Raw genomic sequence first — 25,558 nt, 5'->3', positions numbered from 1 at the left:
TTACAGTAATAAACCGTAATTTATTTTCTGATAAAATGTGGATTTACCAACTTATTGATGTATTGATATCTGTTTTAGACCATTGTAATACGCTGACAACCAACAATCATCACAGCAGTTACATGAGCTCATCACAAGTGAATACTTGTATAAAGCAATACTTAATTCAAGAAGCGGCACAATGTCATTCACACAAACATCATGGTAACACACATGAAATTAAAAAAATGCAATAAACATTAATTTAACAACATTAAATGTAACATATAACCCTAATGTACATAACTGATTAGAAAAAAAAAACAATAAAACTATGAGGAACCATAGTTATTTCAACAAAAATACAAAAAATGTGAAGTGTCACACAGGGAATTGTGGGAATGTCAATTTACGTTTTTTCACTGTAAATTATACAATGATTTGTTCTTTTTCACTTTCAAAAACTGATAATTTTACAGTAAAATACCGTTAAATTTAATCACAGTTATTTACTGTGTATAGTACGGAAACGTTCTGTTTACCAATTAACAGTTTTGCACTGTAGCATTTTTACAGTATTTTACCGTTAAAATCACGGTTATTTTTTACAGTGCAGCTTGTCTCTTTATTCGGCTACAGCTTGCAGGTTTATACCTTGCTCGCTGTACGACACGTTTCCACTGCCAATTAAAGTGTTAATTCACCCAGAAATGAAAAATCTGTCATCAATTACTCTTCCTCGCGTCGTTCCAAACCCATAAACCCGTTCATCTTCGAAACACAAATGAAGATATTTTGAATGAAATCTGTACACTAACATGCACTAACAATGACACCTTAAAATAAAGTGTAAAAAAAGTTGTTGTTTTTTGTCCTGTTTATTTATTTTTAATTAATTGTTGCTACTGGAAACTTGAATTTCCTTAACGGATGAATAAAGTATCTATCTATCTATCTATCCATCCATCCATCCATCCATCCATCCATCCATCCATCCATCCATCCATCCATCCATCCATCCATCCATCCATCCATCCATCCATCCATCCATCCATCCATCCATCCATCCATCCATCCATCCATCCATCCATCCATCCATCCATCCATCCATCCATCCATCCATCCATCCATCCATCCATCCATCCATCCATCCATCCGTCTGTAACCAAATAAGCAGGACAGAGACATGTGTTGCTTCCCAATTAAAACATTCTTTAAAACAAAAATACTGTTTAAAATACGCGCAGTGGTTTGATTCTAACACACCTGTTGTCTCCTCAGATCTGTCCTCGTACCCTCATTACCTGCGGGATCTCTTACACACTCAGGTGTGTCAGGCTCACCTGCGGGGTCGAGGTCTGTGTGAGGCCGAGAGCGGGGTGGGAGCTGACCTTTCACCTCCTGTGGGGTCACCGGGGTCACCGTCAGACACGCTCTGCTCCAGCACGTACAGCTTGGACGAGAGACACCCGTTGCTTCGGGACCTCGGGCGTCACGTGGACTCGCCCGCCGCAGAACTCACCGCCAAGATCCTCAGCGTTCTTCAGGGAGGGGAGGAGCTACTGTTGGCCCGCCTACACAGGGCGGGGCATCGATTAGGCCACTCCCCCTGTTGCTTGGAAACAGATTCCGAGACGTTCGAAGACACGCCTTGTAAGGACTGTGGAGGCGGAGTCTGTCTTCCGCCGGAATATTCCGTTCGCAGAAAACCGTCAGACGTGGTTTCGTCTGGCATCGTGTCTCTCGACGAGGAAGACGTGGAGGAAGAAGAGCGAGAGGAACAGTGACGTCTCTCGGCCTGACGTGACGTGCATGTTTATATTCGGACTCCGCCCACTAATTTGCATTTTGCTCCGGGCGTCACTTGCTCTCGTTGTTTGAACTCGTGTTTCTTCGTTATCGACTTTGAACGCGAGACTGAATCTTTGGTTCTCAGGCTCACGGGAAAAAAAAATGCATCTTGACGAACTTAAAATAAAATCTTACGAGGTTTCGCAAAAAAAAAAAGGAGGAACATAAGACTGACGTCAAACTAATTATCGCTGCATGTATTGCAAGTGCGGAACTGAACTTAAAATCGTAAATGTTTGGATCTGGACGTCCAGTTGTTTAGCACGGTTTGTGGATTTGGCTGTTGTGTAACCTGCTCCTTATGTGACGTCAGGCCCCATTGCATTCTGGGTCTTGATCACATGACGCCTGTTCCCTGGTCCCCAGTTGCATCTTTTGGGCATGGCTTGCTGATTACGTCAAACTCACTATCTGGTCTGTCACTGTCGCTTATGAAGCGACGCACGAATGCAGAATGTTTATACCGTGACAGAAAGATGTATTTCACAACATAGAATGCGTACGAATATTGACGATCAAGTTATGCTTTTTTTTTAAGGCTGTCAAACAATTAATCGCGATTAATCGCATCCATAATAAAAGTTTGTGTTTACATAATATATGTGAGTGCACTGTGTATAATTATTTTGTATATATATATAAATACACACGCATGCATGTATATTTAAGAAAAAAAAGATTCATATATAAAATATTTATATATAATATAAATTATATATAAATCTATACAGTATATACATGAAATATTTCTTAAATATATACAAGCATGTGTGTATTTATATATATATATATACAAAATAATTATACACAGTGCACCCACATATATCATGTAAACACAAACTTATTTTGGATGCGATTAATCGTTTGACAGCCCTACTTTTTTTGTATTATTATTATTATTTGGTAACACTTTATTGTAGAGTGTCATTGTTATGTATGTTACATCTAGTTGCTATAGTAATAACAGTAAATTATGCATAATTAAAACCTAACCCTGTATATGTAGTTAATTAATATTACTCAGTACTTAAATATATAATTACCCTGTAACAATGACACCTTAAAATGAAGTGTAACCCTTTATTTTACAGTATCCTTGTTACATGTACTTACTATAGCAATAACAGTAAATTATGCATAATTACATGCAACTAATCCTCAACCAAACCCTAATCCTATAGTAAGTGCATGTCATTAATTAATAATCAGTACTTAATTTAATTAATCAACTGTAACAAGGACACCTTCAAATAAAGTGCAATCTATTATTATTATTATTATTATTATATTAAATTTGATTCATATTCTTGAATGGAATGTTTGCTTTTTCACCGTTTGGTTTTATTTTTAAAAGCATTAATTATCTTAAAACGAACACAATGAATGTTTAGGAGTCGATCCAGTGTTGTTGAGTTTGGCCGTTTGAAGGACTTTCTGAGAGTTGCTCTATTTTTGTACTGTGGTTTTTGCGGTGAATTGCCTATTTGGACTAAGTGAGTAATGCTGTGGTTTGTTCACAAGATGCTTGTTGATTGCTTTCTTTCTTACTTTCTTTCTTTCTCTTTCCATCTCTGAATTATCACTGTGTGATATTGTCTACATCAGGAAAAAAAAAATAATACTAATGTGAAAAAGAAACAAATGGCCCTTTTTCTTTATTTGTCTCTGGAGAGGGAGCTTGTGTGCTTTATAATTTTGTTACCGTCGTTCGTCCTCTTTGTGTTCAGTAAATGTCAAGCACGCTCTCTTTTTCTATAAGGGCCACTTTTATTCTCAGACGTTCGCTTGTTACCATGGAGATGCATGATTCACAAAGAAATTATGGCTATAGTCAATCAGACAATTCTGACAATCTAATTAGCCCAGTCACACACACAGACACACACACACTCTCTTACACACACATACACGCTCTCATACACAGTATCAAAGCAAAGATGCATGTCTCTTGTATGTGTTTGTGTGCATGCGTGTGTGTATGTGCATTATCCACTGAACAGAGAAGATCATGCAAGTTTACAACGACATAAGGGTGAGAATTTTTTTTTTTTTTTTTTTTTTTTTGAGGGAAATTATTCCTTTGATTTAAATCCATTCTTAGAAAGATGGGCGAGTGACAATCAAAGATCTGGCATCAATCCTCTCTCACTGAATATATCTTTTACAGTTGCTGTAAGTGATGTTCAAATGAAATGCACCATCTAAAACTCATGACATCACTTCCCCCCACCCCACGGCCCAGCCACTTCCTGTCTAATGCCACATGGAGTGTTTCCATAGCAACAGCAGAGGACACAGCTGCTCATTTTGCAGACAAGAATAGTACCGGGCAAGACGGACGTGCACGTTTGTTTTAATGCTGAAATATTTTACCACATTTCAGTGGCTTGAAATGATTATAGCGGATAGTTCAGAGTCTTAAATTGAGCATGTGCAGTGTTTTTGTGCTCCAGACATGAATGATGATTCCTCAGATAATTAACATTAACTGACAATGAACAGCTGTGTTGTTTTCATTACTTAACATTAACAAAGATCAATGATTATGTTAATGTTAATGCATTAACTAATGGGACCTTACTACAAAGTGTTTCCACTATAGTTTGAATTCATATTTTGAAACAATAATAATAATTATTATTATTCAATATTGATATGTCAAGAAAACGTCAAAGTTGCTATGCGGTTGCTAAGGGTTGTTAGAACAACATAGAGCGCAACGGTCGGTTCCGTAAGTAAAAACTCCTTATTTCGCTTATTTAAACTTCGTTTTAAAATTGTCGTTTATCAGTGGAATTTGTGGTGAAAAACTTCATTACCCATAATGCTGTACAAGATCCCACCAATCAGAGTCGAAACAAGCAAAAGTCGCCAAAATAGCTTTTTTAGCCCCGCCCACTGCCATGAAGCAGATGACGTGAGCAAGTCGATCTCACTCTCTCAATATATACTGTATATAGAGAATAGGAACTGGGATCCGTCAGTGGATCCCAGTAACGCAAGGCATTGTGGGATTTTAGGACACCGCAGTATATTTTTTTGTAGATATGTACTTTTGATCTATTTACTAGTTCTTTATTTATGTTTATGTGTACGGTTAAGTACCAATATACCAAGGTAAACTCCTCGTATGTGAAAACCTGGAAATAAACTGGATTCTGATTTATTACAGAAACTAATCTAGAACATTGCAGAAACAACAAAAACAACAGCGTTTTGCCTAGAAGTTACATTTAATAAAAGTAAACAAATTAACTAAAATGTTTCCTAAGTAAAAATATATATATATACGACGCAGAGTTTAACTTGCAGTATTGTTGTTGTTGCGGTAGCTTGTTCAGATCAGTCGACCACTCTTTGTGTTCGTACGGATCGAGCCCGTTAATTGCCTTTATTTTCTCTGAGTAGCGCTCCTTTGCTTCCTTGTTTAGTTTATCTCGGTAGATAACCTTGCGCTTGATCTTCGCACGGTCCATGTGTGTTTGTTTACCTTAGTTACGACAACCGTGTCCTAAATATGTCCGCCGCTACCCAGAGTGCACTGCGCCATTAAAAGAAGGTACACCGCCATTTTGCTCCGATGACATGAACGCTCAGGCCGTAAACACGACTGTAACGTTACTAACTTCCCAGGAGGACTTGAACGCTGGATTATTGTTGGGTAGGCCTACCTTTGTATTTCTGTCTTGATTTTTTACATAGGGGAGACCAGGGACAGTTGTAACACTTTTTGCAATTTTTAGCAATACATCAAAAACCATTTATACTGGAATATCCAATTTGTTATATTATAAACTTCAATCAGTCTACTGCTGAAACAATGTATTAAAGTGGTTTTATGAAATATGTATAGGTTGCAAAATTAATTTCAATATAGTATCTCCACTGTTACAACCGTCCCAGTGTACAGGGACGGTTGTAACATATGTCAGGGACGGTTGTAACATGTCTAAAATATAGGCTACATAATGAATTAAATGATATAACCTACTCAAAATGGAAAATATTATGTATCAGTCATGTTATTGTGACTATTAATTTATCCAGTATCCAACTCTGGGAAGTGTCTTTGATCCCTGACTCCTCTTCTTGTGGAATCGGTGCAGGGTCACATGGCAAATGCCATATGATGACATTTTACATTTAATTTGCTATGCACAATGCACATTTTACTTTTAATTTGCACATTAAATGGAAACTATGCAGTTTTTTTTAAACTTAATTAGTTTTTAAAATATAAACGAAACTTGGTTGGTGATACAGGGAAAGTTGTAACGGGGCGTTACAACCGTCCCAGTATCACCAACCATGTTTTCATCTCATGTGAGCTAGCTTGACTGCTAGTTTGACACTTGTTAGCCATTTCTATTTTTAGCTGAAAAAACAGTGATTCCAATAATACTTGTTTGAATTGATAAAATTTTTATTTTATAACAGCATCCAAAAAAGTACATCAGAAAGAAAAGTATTTTTTTTTACCTCAAAAACAACCTTTTATTGATAACTCTGCCAGAAAGTTTCAATTGTAGCTCCCTTTTGGAAAAAAATGGTGGGAAACTACCTGAGCATGAGCAGAGTGAGTCTCATCACTCTAGGTTGTTTCTGATTGGAGGAATTCAAAGTGTTACAACCGTCCCTTGTTACAACTGTCCATGGTCTCCCCTACTTTTTATGATTCACCTCATATCTGATTGGCTTGATCCATGGCTTATAAGTCTTTAATGAAGACATTTTTGAAATCTGAAATACTTGGAACCAGCGCGACAGGCACAGCAACCGCATAGCAACGGACTCAAAACTGTTATGATTATACTGACGAGGTTTGCTCTGGTCTTTTATGGGATGATGTAGTCTATGGCTTCCAAACCGATGTGATGATCGACATCTCCCTCTCACTACAGTTATGTAACGCACTCATTCAGCCTACAGTACAGGCTCTTACAGTCTGATTATGAATCCATTTTAAATTAACACAACAAGTGTCTCTGTTTTTCTGTTTCATCCTCCATTCGCTGAATTCCTCCTCAGCGTTTCAACTTCAAACTCTTTAATCTCACTGTTTCACTGTTCGTCGTCCTTCTCTCTCTCTCTCTATCTCTCTCTCTCTCTCTCTCTCTCTCTCTCTCTCTCTCTCTCTCTCTCTCTCTCTCTCTCTCTCTCTGCAACTTTTTTAAGGTTAAATGTTATAAAACGCGTCTTAAGTTTCGGTCACACACACCACGCTCTGATTGGCCGGATGCTTCCCATTGTGTTTCAGGCCTTCGTTTAACCTTCTCTGCGGTCACTTTCCCCGTTTCCCGCGGTCAGAGACGACTTTGAAGTGTGTGTGTGTGAGTGAGTGAGTGTGTGAAAGAGAGAGAGCGTAGCCCATATAAATAGACATTGACCTCCTGTCTGAAACCAGCAGTCAGCACGTCATTACGCACGAGATTCTCTCTCTCTCTCTCTCTCTCTCTCTCTCTCTCTCTCTCTCTCTCTCTCTCTCTGTGTGTGTGTTCGTGTTTATTCTGGGGTCGAAGTGTGTTAAACATGCATTTGTCTCTCTGCTGTTACTCTCTTAATTAAAGAGGTTCATGGGCTCCGAAGGGTTCGGTTCTGGAAATGACACTCGCTGGGGACGTGAAGTGTCATTCAGCGTTTAATTAGACTGTTCATTCCCATGATAATGAAGTGTGTGTGTGTGGGCGCACAGCACAGACACATTACAGGTCTAACCTTACGCTTTCATTTTCTTTTGTATGCCTTTCTATCAAATGAAAATCAGACTGCTGCTTATTTTAAAATCAAAGTGTTTGTTTTTGCATCTTGCTTGGGTTCTAAATAAAATCTATTAAAGTTTCTGTGTATATTTACTGCTCAAAAATAATCTTACAAAACATCACATCTGAAACTGTATATTAAAGACATATTATTAGCTACAACTCATAAGATTACCGTAACTGCTGTACTTGAAAATACTTCATCTGCAGTAACTTTTTTGGGGTTTTAAATGTATTTGGGTTATTAAAATGTAATTTGCAGTTACGTCAAAAAAGTAATTGATTATGTAATGCATGTTACTTGTTATGCGATACGTTACTCGTAACATCAAAAAGTAATCTGATTGTGTAATGTATGTTTAATGTTTATAATGCATTACTTTACTCGTGACTTAAAAAAGTAATCTGATTACATAATGATTTTTTGTACTGCATCATTTGTAATATCAAAAAGTAATCTAATTATGTAACACATGTAACTTGTTATGAGTTACTCTACTCGTAAGTCGTAATATTAAAATAGTAATCCGATTCTGTATTGCATGTTTCTTGTAATCCATCACTTTACTTGTGACATCAAAATAGTAATCTTATTAAGTAAATAAGATTATTTAAAGATTAATTTAAAGATTATTTACTTAAAAAGTAATCTGATTACGTAATGCATGTTACTCGCAATACATTACTTTACTCGTAGTTAAAAAGTAATCTGATTATGTAATGCATGTAACTTGTAAAGTGTTACTTGTAACATCAAAAAAGTAATCTGATTACGTAATGCATGTTACTCGCAATACATTACTTTACTCGTAACATAAAAAAGTAATCTGATTATGTAATGCATGTAACTTGTAATGTGTTACTTGTAACATCAAAAAAGTAATCTGATTACGTAATGCATGTTACTCGCAATACATTACTTTACTCGTAACATTAAAAAGTAATCTGATTATAAAACCAAAAGCGCACACTGTCCATTGAAATGGACGTCTAAAAAATCTTTGTAAAATGCGTAAAGGAAAAAAAAAAGTTCAGATCTTGTTATTCATGCCCTAAGATAAAAGAAAACAGGGGGAAAAATACTAAACAGGTTGTCATATTTCATGCATGAAAGGGTTCAAAACATGCATCAAGCATCCTGACACTGATTAGGTTTACTTGTAATTGATAAACACACACTTGTGTTTAAGAATAACGTTTATTTAATGTTTTTTTTGACTGGGTTTACTTTTAATTGATCAATTTTTGTTTGTTGCTTTTATTCAAATTTTATTTTCGGTTTTTCGATCAGTTGGGTCTGTCTGATCCCTCTGTCTGGAGAAGTTTTCCATGTCTTATCTCGCTGACCGTTATTCCAGGAGTGGATTCCAGAGCCAAGGCCTTTTATGGAGTGGTTAGGGTGTCCAGCTGACCCACAATGCACTGCGTCTGCTCGCTATATGAGACCCGTTCACCGCAGAGACGCCGCTTCTCTCCTCCACCCGTGAGGCCATGGCTTCTTCAGCCTCGTCGTTCCAGCGCTCGTCACGTTACAGCACCAGCACCGTCCGGTCCTTCAACACCGACTGCCTCCACCCGAGACTTCACAGTGAGTTTGGAGAAGAAACATCCATCAGCTCCATCACAAACGGGTTCGAACCCGAGTCCTTCAGCCGTTGCCATGGTGATGTACAGGATGAGTCATCGTGGGCCGAGTCCTTTGGAGGTTAATCGACTGTTCGTAATACCACAGTGATCAAGAGTCTTTTATGGGTTACCAAGGTAAACAAGTGTTTTATAGGTTACCAAGGTGACCGGGAGTCGTTTGGAGGTTACCATGGGGACCAACAGTACCACACACCCCAAGGAGGAAACCAGGGCGACTGGATCCTCGGAGACGAAGTACAGGGTGAGTGAGGAGAACACCTTTTAATGTAAAATGTAAAGTTCACCAGGCAGGTCCAAGATTTATTCCGCTTTGCTTGTGGATATTTTTGTGAAGGTACTTTCATAAAAGTACTTCATGTTTCATTTTAATGTTCTTGCCGATGGGTTGGGAGTGGAGTGAGTAAGAAAACCCCCCAGAGAGCACACACTAACCAGAGAACCGGTGTGAAAGTGTGATGTACAGCTGCTGCGAGACCTCCGCAGACTGACTAAACACAGAAACAAAACCTGTAGAAGAATGGAGAGAAGGTGCAGCTCATTTTCGGCTAGGACATTTACAGACATTTCCTTTAACCCTAAATCACAATGCATAGTTCAAATTACACCTGTGAACACTTAAAACACTTTTTACTGTTGTTGCAAACTTTTGTGTTTTAAATCTACCTTCTTTTGGACTTCAAAAGTATATATATAGATGTTAGGGCTGTGCAACGATTAATCACTTCCATAATCTTCGTTGCCATTTAAGTGAAATTACTGAACTTAAATATACAAGCTTGATAAAAATTTGATAATAATTTTAGAAGAAAATTTCAAATGGCACTTATGCATCTGAACTCTTCATATATATATATATATATATATATATAAAATAATTATACACAGTGCACCCACATATATTATGTAAACACAAACTTTTATTTTGGTTTCGATTAATCACAATTAATCTTTGCACAGCCCTAATATATATATATATATATATATATATATATATATATATATATGTATGTATGTGTGTGTAAAAGGCCAATTGAGTACACTTAAAGCAAGTGCACTTTCATGACTATTCATTTCTTCATTTTTTTTGTTTCAAATAGAGATCATGATTCTGCACAGCCAACTAAAAAAAACAAATTAGTAATTGCTGCAGTCTATTTAAAACATATGTAATTTAATTATCTATTTAAAAAATCGGTTTGAGTGAATGATTCAATGACTTACTCATAAATGTTTCATGACTGGATGAATCTGCGTTTTTTCATCCTAATCTCACGAGTGAATGATTCGATGAGGGATACATTTTACCACTTGTCGCCACCTACTGGTATAACGATGCAATTGATAAAACATTTATTTGAAGCGGTGCTTTTTGTGCTACAACTCTCTCTGGATCAGAACACAGATCTGAATGTTCGCTGTGATCGCACTTGTCAAAGGTTTCATAGAGAAGAATCGCTGTCATTTAGGAATAAGATCGCGCGTGTTTTTGAATCGAGATTGCCATTTTCACAGATCCGTAGTACATATGAAAGCGCTATATAAATGCCTCATTCATTCAGCCAGGCCCGTAGATGGCGATGTCACTTTGTCAAGAAACACCTCATGAATACGTAATACACATGAGCTTGACGTCACCGTTTTCACAAATTCACGTTTTTGTTGTTTACATGGAGACGGTAAAGGCAAACCTGTTGTTGTGTAAATGAACGTAAAACTTTTTATGCGTTTTGGCCGTTCGTTTAATTGAACACAATAAAAGCGTTTTGGGGGCCTGAAAATGCAAGATTTTGAAAACGGTCTCCGTGTGAACAACAAAAACGTGAACCTCTGAAAATAATGACGTCATGCTCATGCGTATCACGTGTTCAGTCTACAGTGTTTCATCGCCATCTAGTGGCCTGGCAGCAGAATACAGCGTTATTAGTCGTTCTCGCGGATCCGTGTGAATGGGGATCGTTTTGACAATGGTGTCGTATGTACGTGGAAAACAAACGTCTCTGTTTTAAGCATATCGTTGTCGTGTTAACATCCCCATAGGCTACTGCTCACCTTTATTCTCATCAGTGTTTGTGGTTTCAGCGCGCGGCTCCGGTGTGAGCGCGGTCCGAGCGCGGGGAAACCGCTACTTTCTGTCTGCAGACGTCAGCGGGTTCGAGCCTCATGAAGTGGTTGTGGTGGCGTATAATCAGCATGTGGTTATTCATGCGGAGAAGGTGTGTGTGTGTGTGATCTCATGGGAAATATTCAGAATAGCATGCTAACGATTGTCTCAGGAATTTACAGGTGAATCTAAAAAAATTTATATATTGTGCACAATTTCAGTAATTCAACTTAAAAGGTGAAACTAATATATTATATAGACTCATTACATGCAAAGTGAGATATTTCAAGCCTTTTTTTGTTATGATTTTGATGATTATGGCTTACAGCTTATGAAAACCCCAAATTCAAAATTAGAATATTGTGAAAAGGTTTTCATATCTGTAATCCATAATCATCAAAAGTATAACAAATAAAGGCTTGAAATATCTCACTTTGCATGTAATGAGTCTATACAATATATTAGTTTCACTTTGTTGAGAATTATTGAAATAAATGAAGTTTTGCACGATATTCATATTTTTTGGGTTTCACCTGTTGTAGTATGCAGTATATATTCACAGTATGCAGTGTACATTATACAAGTATATGTGTGAAACACACTCCTTGCGATAACGAAGTATGCTTAATGTGCACTTCAAATCTTAAGTGTGGTCTATCTTAAGGCCTATTTTTCTTCTGTAATAAGTTGTGTTTTTAAAAGTATGCCACAGTGTACTTCTTTTTTAACTCATTATTTGAACAGACTGACTTGAATTAAGGATTTTCTTTACATAATATTAGATTAAAATATGAAGTAGCTGTATTTATTTCTCAAATGATCACTGAATAAGTGTAGAATACTAGTTTATTAGTTTTAAATACTGTAAGATTTTTATTTTGCAAAATTGATACTTTTATTGAACAAGGACACATTAAATTGATTAACGGTGACAGTGAAGACATTTATAATGTTACAAAAAATCATATTTCAAATAAATGCTGTTCTTTTCAACTTTTTATTAATCGAATTTGAAAAATAAAATGTATCGCAGTTTCCACTAAATCTGATACATTGATATATTTCATAAAAAATATTTCTTGAAATATATTATACTGATTTCTGAAGGATCATGTGACACTGAAGACTGGAGTAATGATGTTGAATAAATTACACTTTAACATATATTCACATAGAAAGAGCTATTTAGATAATATTTACCGTATTTTTGATCAATAAATGCATCCTCGGTAAGCAGAAGAAACTTTCAAAAATATTTTAAAATCTTAGCGACCTTAAACTTGTCTCGTCTGGTTTCAGATCGGAGCAGACGGGAGCGTTGCAGGAAAGTTTACCCATAAGTCCGTGCTTCCAGCAGACATGAACCCTTTATCTGTGAGCAGTGAACTGACCGCCGAGAAGATGTTGATTATCAGCATCGAACGCATCCGTGACCCGGTCGTCCAGCCTCAAACTCACCTTTGACCTCTGACCTTCACTTCAGAGAGGAGAACCCGTCAAACTCAAACTCCACCGAAACCACAAAACACAAGCTCAGGGAGGATGTACACCAAATCTCAGATATGAGTAGAAATAGACAAGGTTCTATATAGAATCTTCAAACGCTTCATATTTAGAACCTTTAGGGGTTCTGGATCATTTTCAGGATTTAGTTTTATTTAATTAATTTTAATTACATTTTATGATCAAGCAGCTTGTAAACATACTTTATCACTTTATAGAGAAATCAATATAACTCATTAAACATGAAAGTGTTAGGTGATCATGTAACACATTTCTCCTTGTATAGAACCGTTTTGGTATAAAGAGTTCTTTAAAATTGAGTCAAGAACCCTAGAGTTCTCTAAGAGCGACTCTGATTCCTCTGTTCGGACTAAGCTTCAGTGTTTCAGTAAGCTATGATCTATTTCATCAGTCAGATGACATTACTGTATATTCACATATCACAAACATCATCTCAACAAGTCTTTAGTTGGCACCCAAAAAATGAAATATGTTGTTTTGGTTTGCAGAAAATGAACATTGGAATGAGTGGATTGATGATGTGAATTTGATCTCTCTTGAGTTTGATGTTGTCAAAATGTCACAGTAACACTTTTATAATCTAATCCTTGAGATACACACACTGGAAAAGTGTGTTGTTTTACAAGAAAATACCATACTTCAAAATGTAATGTTTAATAATTCCATGTTCCATTGTCGTTTCTTTTTCTTTTCAGTGTGAGTTGCATATACAGTGTCTTTGTCAATGCAAAATCTATATTTAGACCATTCTCTTTTTCTAACATGAAATCATAAATCATCTTTTCCTAAGTGAGCTTGTATGTTAATCAGCCTCTTGCTTGATTTATTCATTTTTTGGTTTGTTTTTACTGTCTTTGTATTTTAGTTTTTACAATTTCCAATTTTTTATTCATCTATTTTCTGTATTGTATATTTCAACTCTTTAAATGCTCAGAGTTGTGCCAATTAAGAAGTCTCTCCATGTAGAAGATTATGATAAATGTGAATATAGAGGGACAATCTGTATGGGTTTAGTGATAATGTGCTTAAAAAAAAAAATAGAAAAAGTTCATCGAGACAGAACTTTAAGTTGGCTTGTGAAAGTTTGTAATAGAAAGTTTGAAGAAGTTTAAAGTATCAGAATCCAGAGTTTCAAGAAGATCAGAGAAACTCAAAATTTTGAGCCGAAAAAAAAATGACAGTGGTACCCCTTTCGGGTTTTTTTTGGGTCGAAATTTTGAGTTTTGATATCTCAGCTCTGGAAGGGTCTAGAGACTCCATTTTTGCACTCAGGTCTAATTCTCAGGGCCCTCTATCAGAATCCGGAGTTTCAAGAAGATCAAAGAAACTTAAAATTTCGACCCAAAAAAAAAAAAAAAAACGACAGTGGTACCCCTTTCCTTTCGTTTTTTTTTTTCGGGTCAAAATTTTGAGTTTCGATATCTCAGCTCTGGAAGGGTCTAGAGGCTCCATTTTTGCACTCAGGTCTAATTCTCAGGGCCCTCTATCAGAATCTAGAGTTTCAAGAGGATCAGAGAAACTCAAAATTTCGACCCGAAAAAAAAAAACGACAGTGGTACCCCTTTTGGGTTTTTTTCGGGTCGAATTTTTGAATTTCGATATCTCAGCTCTGGAAGGGTCTAGAGCCTCCATCTTTGCACTCAGGTCAAAGTCTCGTGGCCCTCTATAATAATCCAGAGTTTTGAGAAGATTGGAGAAACTTAATTTGTCGCCCAAAAACGAAAAAAAACGAAAGGGGTAACACTGTCGTTTTTTTTTCGGGTCGAAATTTTGAATTTTGACATCTCAGCTCTGGAAGGGTCTAGAACCTCCATTTTTGCACTCAGGTCAAAGTCTCATAGCCCTCTATCATAATCCAGAGTTTTGAGAAGATTGGAGAAACTTAATTTTTCACCCAAAAACGAAAAAAAACGAAAGGGGTAACACTGTCGTTTTTTTTTTTCGGGTCGAAATTTAGAATTTTGATATCTCAGCTCTGGAAGGGTCTAGAGCCTCCATTTTTGCACTCAGGTCAAAGTTTCGTGGCCCTCTATCAGAATCCAGAGTTTTGAGAAGATTGGAGAAACTTAATTTTTCGCCCAAAAACGGCAAAAAACGAAAGGGGTAACACTGTCGTTTTTTTTTTCGGGTCGAAATTTTGAATTTTGATATCTCAGCTCTGGAAGGGTCTAGAGCCTCCATTTTTGCACTCAGGTCAAAGTCTCGTGGCCCTCTTATCAGAATCCAGACTTTTGAGAAGATTGGAGAAACTTGATTTTTCGCCCAAAAACGGAAAAAAACGAAAGGGGTAACACTGTCGTTTTTTTTTCGGGTCAAAATTTTGAATTTTGATATCTCAGCTCTGGAAGGGTCTAGAGCCTCCATTTTTGCACTCAGGTCAAAGTCTCGTGGCCCTCTATCAGAATCCAGAGTTTTGAGAAGATTGGAGAAACTTAATTTTTCGCCCAAAAACGAAAAAAAAACCGAAAGGGGTAACACTGTCGTTTTTTTTTCGGGTCGAAATTTTGAATTTTGATATCTCAGCTCTGGAAGGGTCTAGAGCGTCCATTTTTGCACTCAGGTCAAAGTCTCGTGGCCCTCTATCACAGCCTTTCTCAAACTTTTTTCAGTCAGGGCACCTTTCAAAAGTGCATAAAATCTCAAGGCACCCCAGTGTAAAATATAATTTAAAAACACTGCATAATCCAAATGTAAATGCAAATGTCTTGTTTAGTTAGACAGAACAGTAATGAACATAGCATAATATGAACTGTAAATAACAATAATAATAAAAACTGTATAGTACCTTTAAAAACAAAGGTTTGCAAAGTAATTCACAAAATAATTAATCAGAGACACAAATGCCATAAAACCGTAAGAGATGGACCGCCCAATACAAGAACCCAATAACAAATCCAGACCAGGAGAACTCAAATGAAGTGCAGGATGCAGTTAAAATAAAATAAAAAGGGGAAGACATTAATATATATATATATATATATATATATATATATATATATATATATATATATATATATATATATACACAATGCAATAAGAAAAAGATGCACGTTAAAAAATGCACCAGAGATAAGCAGGAATGTTTTTCCATATAGTGCTTGTTTTTTTATCCATGCCATGCACATGCACACACACACACACACACACACCCACATACACCCACACACACAAACAATAATCCACAACAAGAGAGGGAGAAAGATCTACATGCGTGCATGCAGCGCGTATACGCGCTCACACAAGCCGGGGGTGGGGGTGACCACAATCGAGACGTGAGCCTGGTGCGACGCACACAGCCGCCCTATCCTGGCAGGGTTGGATGAGAGGTGGTCAGGTGTCTTTTAAGTTTGCGGAATCATCCCTTGGTTTGATAGTTTCATCCCATATATTAGACACAACGGGAGAGGGCATGTTGCATCCCCAGTACTGAGGAAGTAGGCTGAGGCTCCATTTCACAGAAAAACTTTCCGGTTCTTGGGGGGATTTTCTTTTCAAAAAAAAAAAAAAAAAAAGATCCATGATGCTGTAACTAAAGTGACCTAAATTTACGTTTATTTTTACGTTTCTGTCAGTCTGAGGTGTTGTTGCTATAACGCGTTGCTATGGATTGCGTCACTTCCGTCACGTTTCGTGTCTTGCGAGACGGATTTTTCTGATTAATTTTATATATTTATCTAAAATGAATTTACAATTTTATTAATACGTTCATATGTTTAAAAAGAAGAATGTAAATATGTAAATTCAAATATAATTATATATGAAATGTCAGTTGTTTTTTTATTTATTTTTTTTTAGCCTACGTAATTTTTTGGCGGCACCCCTGACACAGTCAGGGGGCACCCCAGTGTGCCGCGGCACCCACTTTGAGAAAGGCTGCTCTATCAGAATCCAGAGTTTTGAGAAGATTGGAGAAACTTAATTTTTCGCCCAAAAACGGAAAAAAACGAAAGGGGTAACACTGTCGTTTTTTTTTTCGGGTCGAAATTATGAATTTTGAAATCTCAGCTCTGGAAGGGTCTAGAGCCTCCATTTTTGCACTCAGGTCAAAGTCTCGTGGCCCTCTATCAGAATCCAGAGTTTTGAGAAGATTGGAGAAACTTAGTTTTTTGCCCAAAAACTGAAAAAAACGAAAGGGGTAACACTGTCGTTTTTTTTCCGGGTCGAAATTTTGAATTTTGATATCTCAGCTCTGGAAGGGTCTAGAGCCTCCATTTTTGCACTCAGGTCAAAGTCTCGTGGTCCTCTATCAGAATCCAGAGTTTTGAGAAGATTGGAGAAACTTAATTTTTTGCCCAAAAACTGAAAAAAACGAAAGGGGTAACACTGTCGTTTTTTTTTCGGGTCGAAATTTTGAGTTTTGATATCTCAGCTCTGGAAGGGTCTAGAACCTCCATTTTTGCACTCAGGTCAAAGTCTCGTGGCCCTCTATCAGAATCCAGAGTTTTGAGAAGATTGGAGAAACTTAATTTTTCGCCCAAAAACGGAAAAAAACAAAAGGGGTAACACTGTCGTTTTTTTTTCGGGTCGAAATTTTGAGTTTTGATATCTCAGCTCTGGAAGGGTCTAGAGCCTCCATTTTTGCACTCAGGTCAAAGTCTCTTGGCCCTCTATCAGAATCCAGAGTTTTGAGAAGATTGGAGAAACTTAATTTTTTGCCCAAAAACTGAAAAAAACGAAAGGGGTAACACTGTCGTTTTTTTTTCGGGTCGAAATTTTGAATTTTGATATCTCAGCTCTGGAAGGGTCTAGAGCCTCCATTTTTGCACTCAGGTCAAAGTCTCGTGGCCCTCTATCAGAATCCAGAGTTTTGAGAAGATTGGAGAAACTTAATTTTTTGCCCAAAAACTGAAAAAAAACGAAAGGGGTAACACTGTCGTTTTTTTTTCGGGTCGAAATTTTGAATTTTGATATCTCAGCTCTGGAAGGGTCTAGAGCCTCCATTTTTGCACTCAGGTCAAAGTCTCGTGGCCCTCTATTAGAATCCAGAGTTTTGAGAAGATTGGAGAAACTTAATTTTTGCCCAAAAACTGAAAAAAAACGAAAGGGGTAACACTGTCGTTTTTTTTTTCGGGTCGAAATTTTGAGTTTTGATATCTCAGCTCTGGAAGGGTCTAGAACCTCCATTTTTGCACTCAGGTCAAAGTCTCGTGGCCCTCTATCAGAATCCAGAGTTTTGAGAAGATTGGAGAAACTTAATTTTTCGCCCAAAAACGGAACAAAACAAAAGGGGTAACACTGTCGTTTTTTTTTCGGGTCGAAATTTTGAGTTTTGATATCTCAGCTCTGGAAGGGTCTAGAGCCTCCATTTTTGCACTCAGGTCAAAGTCTCTTGGCCCTCTATCAGAATCCAGAGTTTTGAGAAGATTGGAGAAACTTAATTTTTTGCCCAAAAACTGAAAAAAACGAAAGGGGTAACACTGTCGTTTTTTTTTCGGGTCGAAATTTTGAATTTTGATATCTCAGCTCTGGAAGGGTCTAGAGCCTCCATTTTTGCACTCAGGTCAAAGTCTCGTGGCCCTCTATCAGAATCCAGAGTTTTGAGAAGATTGGAGAAACTTAATTTTTTGCCCAAAAACTGAAAAAAAAACGAAAGGGGTAACACTGTCGTTTTTTTTTCGGGTCGAAATTTTGAATTTTGATATCTCAGCTCTGGAAGGGTCTAGAGCCTCCATTTTTGCACTCAGGTCAAAGTCTCGTGGCCCTCTATTAGAATCCAGAGTTTTGAGAAGATTGGAGAAACTTAATTTTTGCCCAAAAACTGAAAAAAACGAAAGGGGTAACACTGTCGTTTTTTTTTTCGGGTCGAAATTTTGAGTTTTGATATCTCAGCTCTGGAAGGGTCTAGAACCTCCATTTTTGCACTCAGGTCAAAGTCTCACAGCCCTCTATCACAATCCAGAGTTTTGAGAAGATTGGAGAAACTTAATTTTTCGCCCAAAAACGAAAAAAAAACGAAAGGGGTAACACTGTCGTTTTTTTTTCGGGTCGAAATTTTGAATTTTGATATCTCAGCTCTGGAAGGGTCTAGAGCCTCCATTTTTACACTCAGGTCAAAGTCTCGTGGCCCTCTATCATAATCCAGAGTTTTGAGAAGATTGGAGAAACATAATTTTTTGCCCAAAAACTGAAAAAAACGAAAGGGGTAACACTGTCGTTTTTTTTTGGGGTCAAAATTTTGAGTTTTGATATCTCAGCTCTGGAACGGTCTAGAGCGTCCATTTTTACACTCAGGTCAAAGTCTCGTGGCCCTCTATCATAATCCAGAGTTTTGAGAAGATTGGAGAAACTTAATTTTTCGCCCAAAAACGGAAAAAAACGAAAGGGGTAACACTGTCGGTTTTTTTTCGGGTCGAAATTTTGAATTTTGATATCTCAGCTCTGGAAGGGTCTAGAACCTCCATTTTTGCACTCAGGTCAAAGTCTCGTGGCCCTCTATCAGAATCCAAAGTTTTGAGAAGATTGGAGAAACTTAATTTTTTGCCCAAAAACTGAAAAAAACGAAAGGGGTAACACTGTCGTTTTTTTTTCGGGTCGAAATTTTGAATTTTGATATCTCAGCTCTGGAAGGGTCTAGAGCCTCTATTTTTGCACTCAGGTCAAAGTCTCGTGGCCCTCTATCAGAATCCAGAGTTTTGAGAAGATTGGAGAAACTTAATTTTTTGCCCAAAAACTGAAAAAAACGAAAGGGGTAACACTGTCGTTTTTTTTTCGGGTCGAAATTTTGAATTTTGATATCTCAGCTCTGGAAGGGTCTAGAGCCTCCATTTTTGCACTCAGGTCAAAGTCTCGTGGCCCTCTATTAGAATCCAGAGTTTTGAGAAGATTGGAGAAACATAATTTTTTGCCCAAAAACTGAAAAAAACGAAAGGGGTAACACTGTCGTTTTTTTTTCGGGTCGAAATTTTGAGTTTTGATATCTCAGCTCTGGAAGGGTCTAGAACCTCCATTTTTGCACTCAGGTCAAAGTCTCGTGGCCCTCTATCAGAATCCAGAGTTTTGAGAAGATTGGAGAAACTTAATTTTTTGCCCAAAAACGGAAAAAAACGAAAGGGGTAACACTGTCGTTTTTTTTTCGGGTCGAAATTTTTAATTTTGATATCTCAGCTCTGGAAGGGTCTAGAGCCTCCATTTTTGCACTCAGGTCAAAGTCTCGTGGCCCTCTTATCAGAATCCAGAGTTTTGAGAAGATTGGAGAAACTTAATTTTTCACCCGAAAATGAAAAAAAACGAAAGGGGTAACACTGTCGTTTTTTTTTCGGGTCGAAATTTTGAGTTTTGATATCTCAGCTCTGGAAGGGTCTAGAACCTCCATTTTTGCACTCAGGTCAAAGTCTCACAGCCCTCTATCAGAATCCAGAGTTTTGAGAAGATTGGAGAAACTTATTTTTTCGCCCAAAAACGGAAAAAAACGAAAGGGGTAACACTGTCGTTTTTTTTTTTCGGGTCGAAATTTTGAATGTTGATATCTCAGCTCTGGAAGGGTCTAGAGCCTCCATTTTTGCACTCAGGTCAAAGTCTCGTCTCGTGGCCCTCTATCAGAATCCAGACTTTTGAGAAGATTGGAGAAACTTGATTTTTCGCCCAAAAACGGAAAAAAACGAAAGGGGTAACACTGTCGTTTTTTTTTCGGGTCAAAATTTTGAATTTTGATATCTCAGCTCTGGAAGGGTCTAGAGCCTCCATTTTTGCACTCAGGTCAAAGTCTCGTGGCCCTCTATCAGAATCCAGAGTTTTGAGAAGATTGGAGAAACTTAATTTTTCGCCCAAAAACGAAAAAAAAACCGAAAGGGGTAACACTGTCGTTTTTTTTTCGGGTCGAAATTTTGAATTTTGATATCTCAGCTCTGGAAGGGTCTAGAGCGTCCATTTTTGCACTCAGGTCAAAGTCTCGTGGCCCTCTATCACAGCCTTTCTCAAACTTTTTTCAGTCAGGGCACCTTTCAAAAGTGCATAAAATCTCAAGGCACCCCAGTGTAAAATATAATTTAAAAACACTGCATAATCCAAATGTAAATGCAAATGTCTTGTTTAGTTAGACAGAACAGTAATGAACATAGCATAATATGAACTGTAAATAACAATAATAATAAAAACTGTATAGTACCTTTAAAAACAAAGGTTTGCAAAGTAATTCACAAAATAATTAATCAGAGACACAAATGCCATAAAACCGTAAGAGATGGACCGCCCAATACAAGAACCCAATAACAAATCCAGACCAGGAGAACTCAAATGAAGTGCAGGATGCAGTTAAAATAAAATAAAAAGGGGAAGACATTAATATATATATATATATATATATATACACAATGCAATAAGAAAAAGACGCACGTTAAAAAATGCACCAGAGATAAGCAGGAATGTTTTTCCATATAGTGCTTGTTTTTTTATCCATGCCATGCACATGCACACACACACACACACACACACACACCCACATACACCCACACACACAAACAATAATCCACAACAAGAGAGGGAGAAAGATCTACATGCGTGCATGCAGCGCGTATACGCGCTCACACAAGCCGGGGGTGGGGGTGACCACAATCGAGACGTGAGCCTGGTGCGACGCACACAGCCGCCCTATCCTGGCAGGGTTGGATGAGAGGTGGTCAGGTGTCTTTTAAGTTTGCGGAATCATCCCTTGGTTTGATAGTTTCATCCCATATATTAGACACAACGGGAGAGGGCATGTTGCATCCCCAGTACTGAGGAAGTAGGCTGAGGCTCCATTTCACAGAAAAACTTTCCGGTTCTTGGGGGGATTTTCTTTTCAAAAAAAAAAAAAAAAAAAAGATCCATGATGCTGTAACTAAAGTGACCTAAATTTACGTTTATTTTTACGTTTCTGTCAGTCTGAGGTGTTGTTGCTATAACGCGTTGCTATGGATTGCGTCACTTCCGTCACGTTTCGTGTCTTGCGAGACGGATTTTTCTGATTAATTTTATATATTTATCTAAAATGAATTTACAATTTTATTAATACGTTCATATGTTTAAAAAGAAGAATGTAAATATGTAAATTCAAATATAATTATATATGAAATGTCAGTTGTTTTTTTATTTTTTTTTTTTTAGCCTACGTAATTTTTTGGCGGCACCCCTGACACAGTCAGGGGGCACCCCAGTGTGCCGCGGCACCCACTTTGAGAAAGGCTGCTCTATCAGAATCCAGAGTTTTGAGAAGATTGGAGAAACTTAATTTTTCGCCCAAAAACGGAAAAAAACGAAAGGGGTAACACTGTTGTTTTTTTTTTCGGGTCGAAATTATGAATTTTGAAATCTCAGCTCTGGAAGGGTCTAGAGCCTCCATTTTTGCACTCAGGTCAAAGTCTCGTGGCCCTCTATCAGAATCCAGAGTTTTGAGAAGATTGGAGAAACTTAATTTTTTGCCCAAAAACTGAAAAAAACGAAAGGGGTAACACTGTCGTTTTTTTTCCGGGTCGAAATTTTGAATTTTGATATCTCAGCTCTGGAAGGGTCTAGAGCCTCCATTTTTGCACTCAGGTCAAAGTCTCGTGGCCCTCTATCAGAATCCAGAGTTTTGAGAAGATTGGAGAAACTTAATTTTTTGCCCAAAAACTGAAAAAAACGAAAGGGGTAACACTGTCGTTTTTTTTCCGGGTCGAAATTTTGAATTTTGATATCTCAGCTCTGGAAGGGTCTAGAGCCTCCATTTTTGCACTCAGGTCAAAGTCTCGTGGTCCTCTATCAGAATCCAGAGTTTTGAGAAGATTGGAGAAACTTAATTTTTTGCCCAAAAACTGAAAAAAACGAAAGGGGTAACACTGTCGTTTTTTTTTCGGGTCGAAATTTTGAGTTTTGATATCTCAGCTCTGGAAGGGTCTAGAACCTCCATTTTTGCACTCAGGTCAAAGTCTCACAGCCCTCTATCAGAATCCAGAGTTTTGAGAAGATTGGAGAAACTTAATTTTTCGCCCAAAAACGGAAAAAAACGAAAGGGGTAACACTGTCGTTTTTTTTTTTTCGGGTCGAAATTTTGAGTTTTGATATCTCAGCTCTGGAAGGGTCTAGAGCCTCCATTTTTGCACTCAGGTCAAAGTCTCGTGGCCCTCTATCGGAATCCAGAGTTTTGAGAAGATTGGAGAAACTTAATTTTTCGCCCAAAAACGGAAAAAAACAAAAGGGGTAACACTGTCGTTTTTTTTTCGGGTCGAAATTTTGAGTTTTGATATCTCAGCTCTGGAAGGGTCTAGAGCCTCCATTTTTGCACTCAGGTCAAAGTCTCTTGGCCCTCTATCAGAATCCAGAGTTTTGAGAAGATTGGAGAAACTTAATTTTTTGCCCAAAAACTGAAAAAAACGAAAGGGGTAACACTGTCGTTTTTTTTTTCGGGTCGAAATTTTGAATTTTGATATCTCAGCTCTGGAAGGGTCTAGAGCCTCCATTTTTGCACTCAGGTCAAAGTCTTGTGGCCCTCTATCAGAATCCAGAGTTTTGAGAAGATTGGAGAAACTTAATTTTTTGCCCAAAAACTGAAAAAAAACGAAAGGGGTAACACTGTCGTTTTTTTTCGGGTCGAAATTTTGAATTTTGATATCTCAGCTCTGGAAGGGTCTAGAGCCTCCATTTTTGCACTCAGGTCAAAGTCTCGTGGCCCTCTATTAGAATCCAGAGTTTTGAGAAGATTGGAGAAACTTAATTTTTGCCCAAAAACTGAAAAAAACGAAAGGGGTAACACTGTCGTTTTTTTTTTCGGGTCGAAATTTTGAGTTTTGATATCTCAGCTCTGGAAGGGTCTAGAACCTCCATTTTTGCACTCAGGTCAAAGTCTCACAGCCCTCTATCATAATCCAGAGTTTTGAGAAGATTGGAGAAACTTAATTTTTCGCCCAAAAACGAAAAAAAACGAAGGGGGTAACACTGTCGTTTTTTTTTCGGGTCGAAATTTTGAATTTTGATATCTCAGCTCTGGAAGGGTCTAGAGCCTCCATTTTTACACTCAGGTCAAAGTCTCGTGGCCCTCTATCATAATCCAGAGTTTTGAGAAGATTGGAGAAACATAATTTTTTGCCCAAAAACTGAAAAAAACGAAAGGGGTAACACTGTCGTTTTTTTTGGGGTCAAAATTTTGAGTTTTGATATCTCAGCTCTGGAACGGTCTAGAGCGTCCATTTTTACACTCAGGTCAAAGTCTCGTGGCCCTCTATCATAATCCAGAGTTTTGAGAAGATTGGAGAAACTTAATTTTTCGCCCAAAAACGGAAAAAAACGAAAGGGGTAACACTGTCGTTTTTTTTTCGGGTCGAAATTTTGAATTTTGATATCTCAGCTCTGGAAGGGTCTAGAACCTCCATTTTTGCACTCAGGTCAAAGTCTCGTGGCCCTCTATCAGAATCCAAAGTTTTGAGAAGATTGGAGAAACTTAATTTTTCGCCCAAAAACTGAAAAAAACGAAAGGGGTAACACTGTCGTTTTTTTTTTCGGGTCGAAATTTTGAATTTTGATATCTCAGCTCTGGAAGGGTCTAGAGCCTCTATTTTTGCACTCAGGTCAAAGTCTCGTGGCCCTCTATCAGAATCCAGAGTTTTGAGAAGATTGGAGAAACTTAATTTTTTGCCCAAAAACTGAAAAAAACGAAAGGGGTAACACTGTCGTTTTTTTTTCGGGTCGAAATTTTGAATTTTGATATCTCAGCTCTGGAAGGGTCTAGAGCCTCCATTTTTGCACTCAGGTCAAAGTCTCGTGGCCCTCTATTAGAATCCAGAGTTTTGAGAAGATTGGAGAAACTTAATTTTTTGCCCAAAAACTGAAAAAAACGAAAGGGGTAACACTGTCGTTTTTTTTTCGGGTCGAAATTTTGAGTTTTGATATCTCAGCTCTGGAAGGGTCTAGAACCTCCATTTTTGCACTCAGGTCAAAGTCTCGTGGCCCTCTATCAGAATCCAGAGTTTTGAGAAGATTGGAGAAACTTAATTTTTTGCCCAAAAACGGAAAAAAACGAAAGGGGTAACACTGTCGTTTTTTTTTCGGGTCGAAATTTTGAATTTTGATATCTCAGCTCTGGAAGGGTCTAGAGCCTCCATTTTTGCACTCAGGTCAAAGTCTCGTGGCCCTCTATCAGAATCCAGAGTTTTGAGAAGATTGGAGAAACTTAATTTTTTGCCCAAAAACTGAAAAAAACGAAAGGGGTAACACTGTCGTTTTTTTTTTCGGGTCGAAATTTTGAGTTTTGATATCTCAGCTCTGGAAGGGTCTAGAGCCTCCATTTTTGCACTCAGGTCAAAGTCTCGTCTCGTGGCCCTCTATCAGAATCCAGACTTTTGAGAAGATTGGAGAAACTTGATTTTTCGCCCAAAAACGGAAAAAAACGAAAGGGGTAACACTGTCGTTTTTTTTTCGGGTCAAAATTTTGAATTTTGATATCTCAGCTCTGGAAGGGTCTAGAGCCTCCATTTTTGCACTCAGGTCAAAGTCTCGTGGCCCTCTATCAGAATCCAGAGTTTTGAGAAGATTGGAGAAACTTAATTTTTCGCCCAAAAACGAAAAAAAAAACCGAAAGGGGTAACACTGTCGTTTTTTTTTCGGGTCGAAATTTTGAATTTTGATATCTCAGCTCTGGAAGGGTCTAGAGCGTCCATTTTTGCACTCAGGTCAAAGTCTCGTGGCCCTCTATCACAGCCTTTCTCAAACTTTTTTCAGTCAGGGCACCTTTCAAAAGTGCATAAAATCT

General features: G+C 37.7%; 2 protein-coding genes across 6 annotated transcripts in view; both read left to right on the top strand.

The window, feature by feature from the left end:
* The window catches only part of fam131ab (family with sequence similarity 131 member Ab), a 33,462-nt gene extending 25,794 nt beyond the window's left edge, over window positions 1–7,668 (top strand). For all 5 annotated transcript variants that reach the window (XM_089121563.1, XM_039660288.2, XM_039660286.2 and 2 more), the window contains one exon: window positions 1,261–7,668. In XM_089121563.1, the coding sequence (XP_088977689.1) occupies window positions 1,261–1,766 (506 nt within the window). In that variant the 3' untranslated portion in view covers window positions 1,767–7,668. The remainder of the gene's footprint in view (window positions 1–1,260) is intronic.
* Window positions 7,669–8,813: 1,145 nt separating this feature from the next.
* hspb12 (heat shock protein, alpha-crystallin-related, b12) lies at window positions 8,814–13,913 on the top strand. The gene is made up of 4 exons (XM_039660487.2): window positions 8,814–9,294; window positions 9,370–9,477; window positions 11,316–11,449; window positions 12,637–13,913. Exons 1-4 carry the CDS (start codon window positions 9,081–9,083, stop codon window positions 12,799–12,801), a joined length of 621 nt encoding a protein of 206 aa, XP_039516421.1. The 5' UTR covers window positions 8,814–9,080; the 3' UTR covers window positions 12,802–13,913.
* The last annotated feature ends 11,645 nt before the right edge of the window (window positions 13,914–25,558 follow it).

This window comes from Pimephales promelas, chromosome 16 (genome assembly GCF_988280905.1).
Source record: "Pimephales promelas chromosome 16, fPimPro1.hap1.1, whole genome shotgun sequence".
NCBI classification, from domain to species: domain Eukaryota; kingdom Metazoa; phylum Chordata; class Actinopteri; order Cypriniformes; family Leuciscidae; genus Pimephales; species Pimephales promelas.
Note: the sequence above shows the minus strand (reverse complement) of the source record. Positions and strands in the feature narration are given on the sequence as shown.

Excerpts from the sequence above, each read along its gene's own strand:
- hspb12 (XM_039660487.2), top strand. The coding sequence starts at position 9,081 with ATGGCTTCTTCAGCCTCGTCGTTCCAGCGCTCGTCACGTTACAGCACC. Across the intron at positions 9,478-11,315 it reads CCTCGGAGACGAAGTACAGG|CGCGCGGCTCCGGTGTGAGC; the intron begins GTGAGTGAGGAG and ends TTGTGGTTTCAG. Across the intron at positions 11,450-12,636 it reads TGGTTATTCATGCGGAGAAG|ATCGGAGCAGACGGGAGCGT; the intron begins GTGTGTGTGTGT and ends GTCTGGTTTCAG.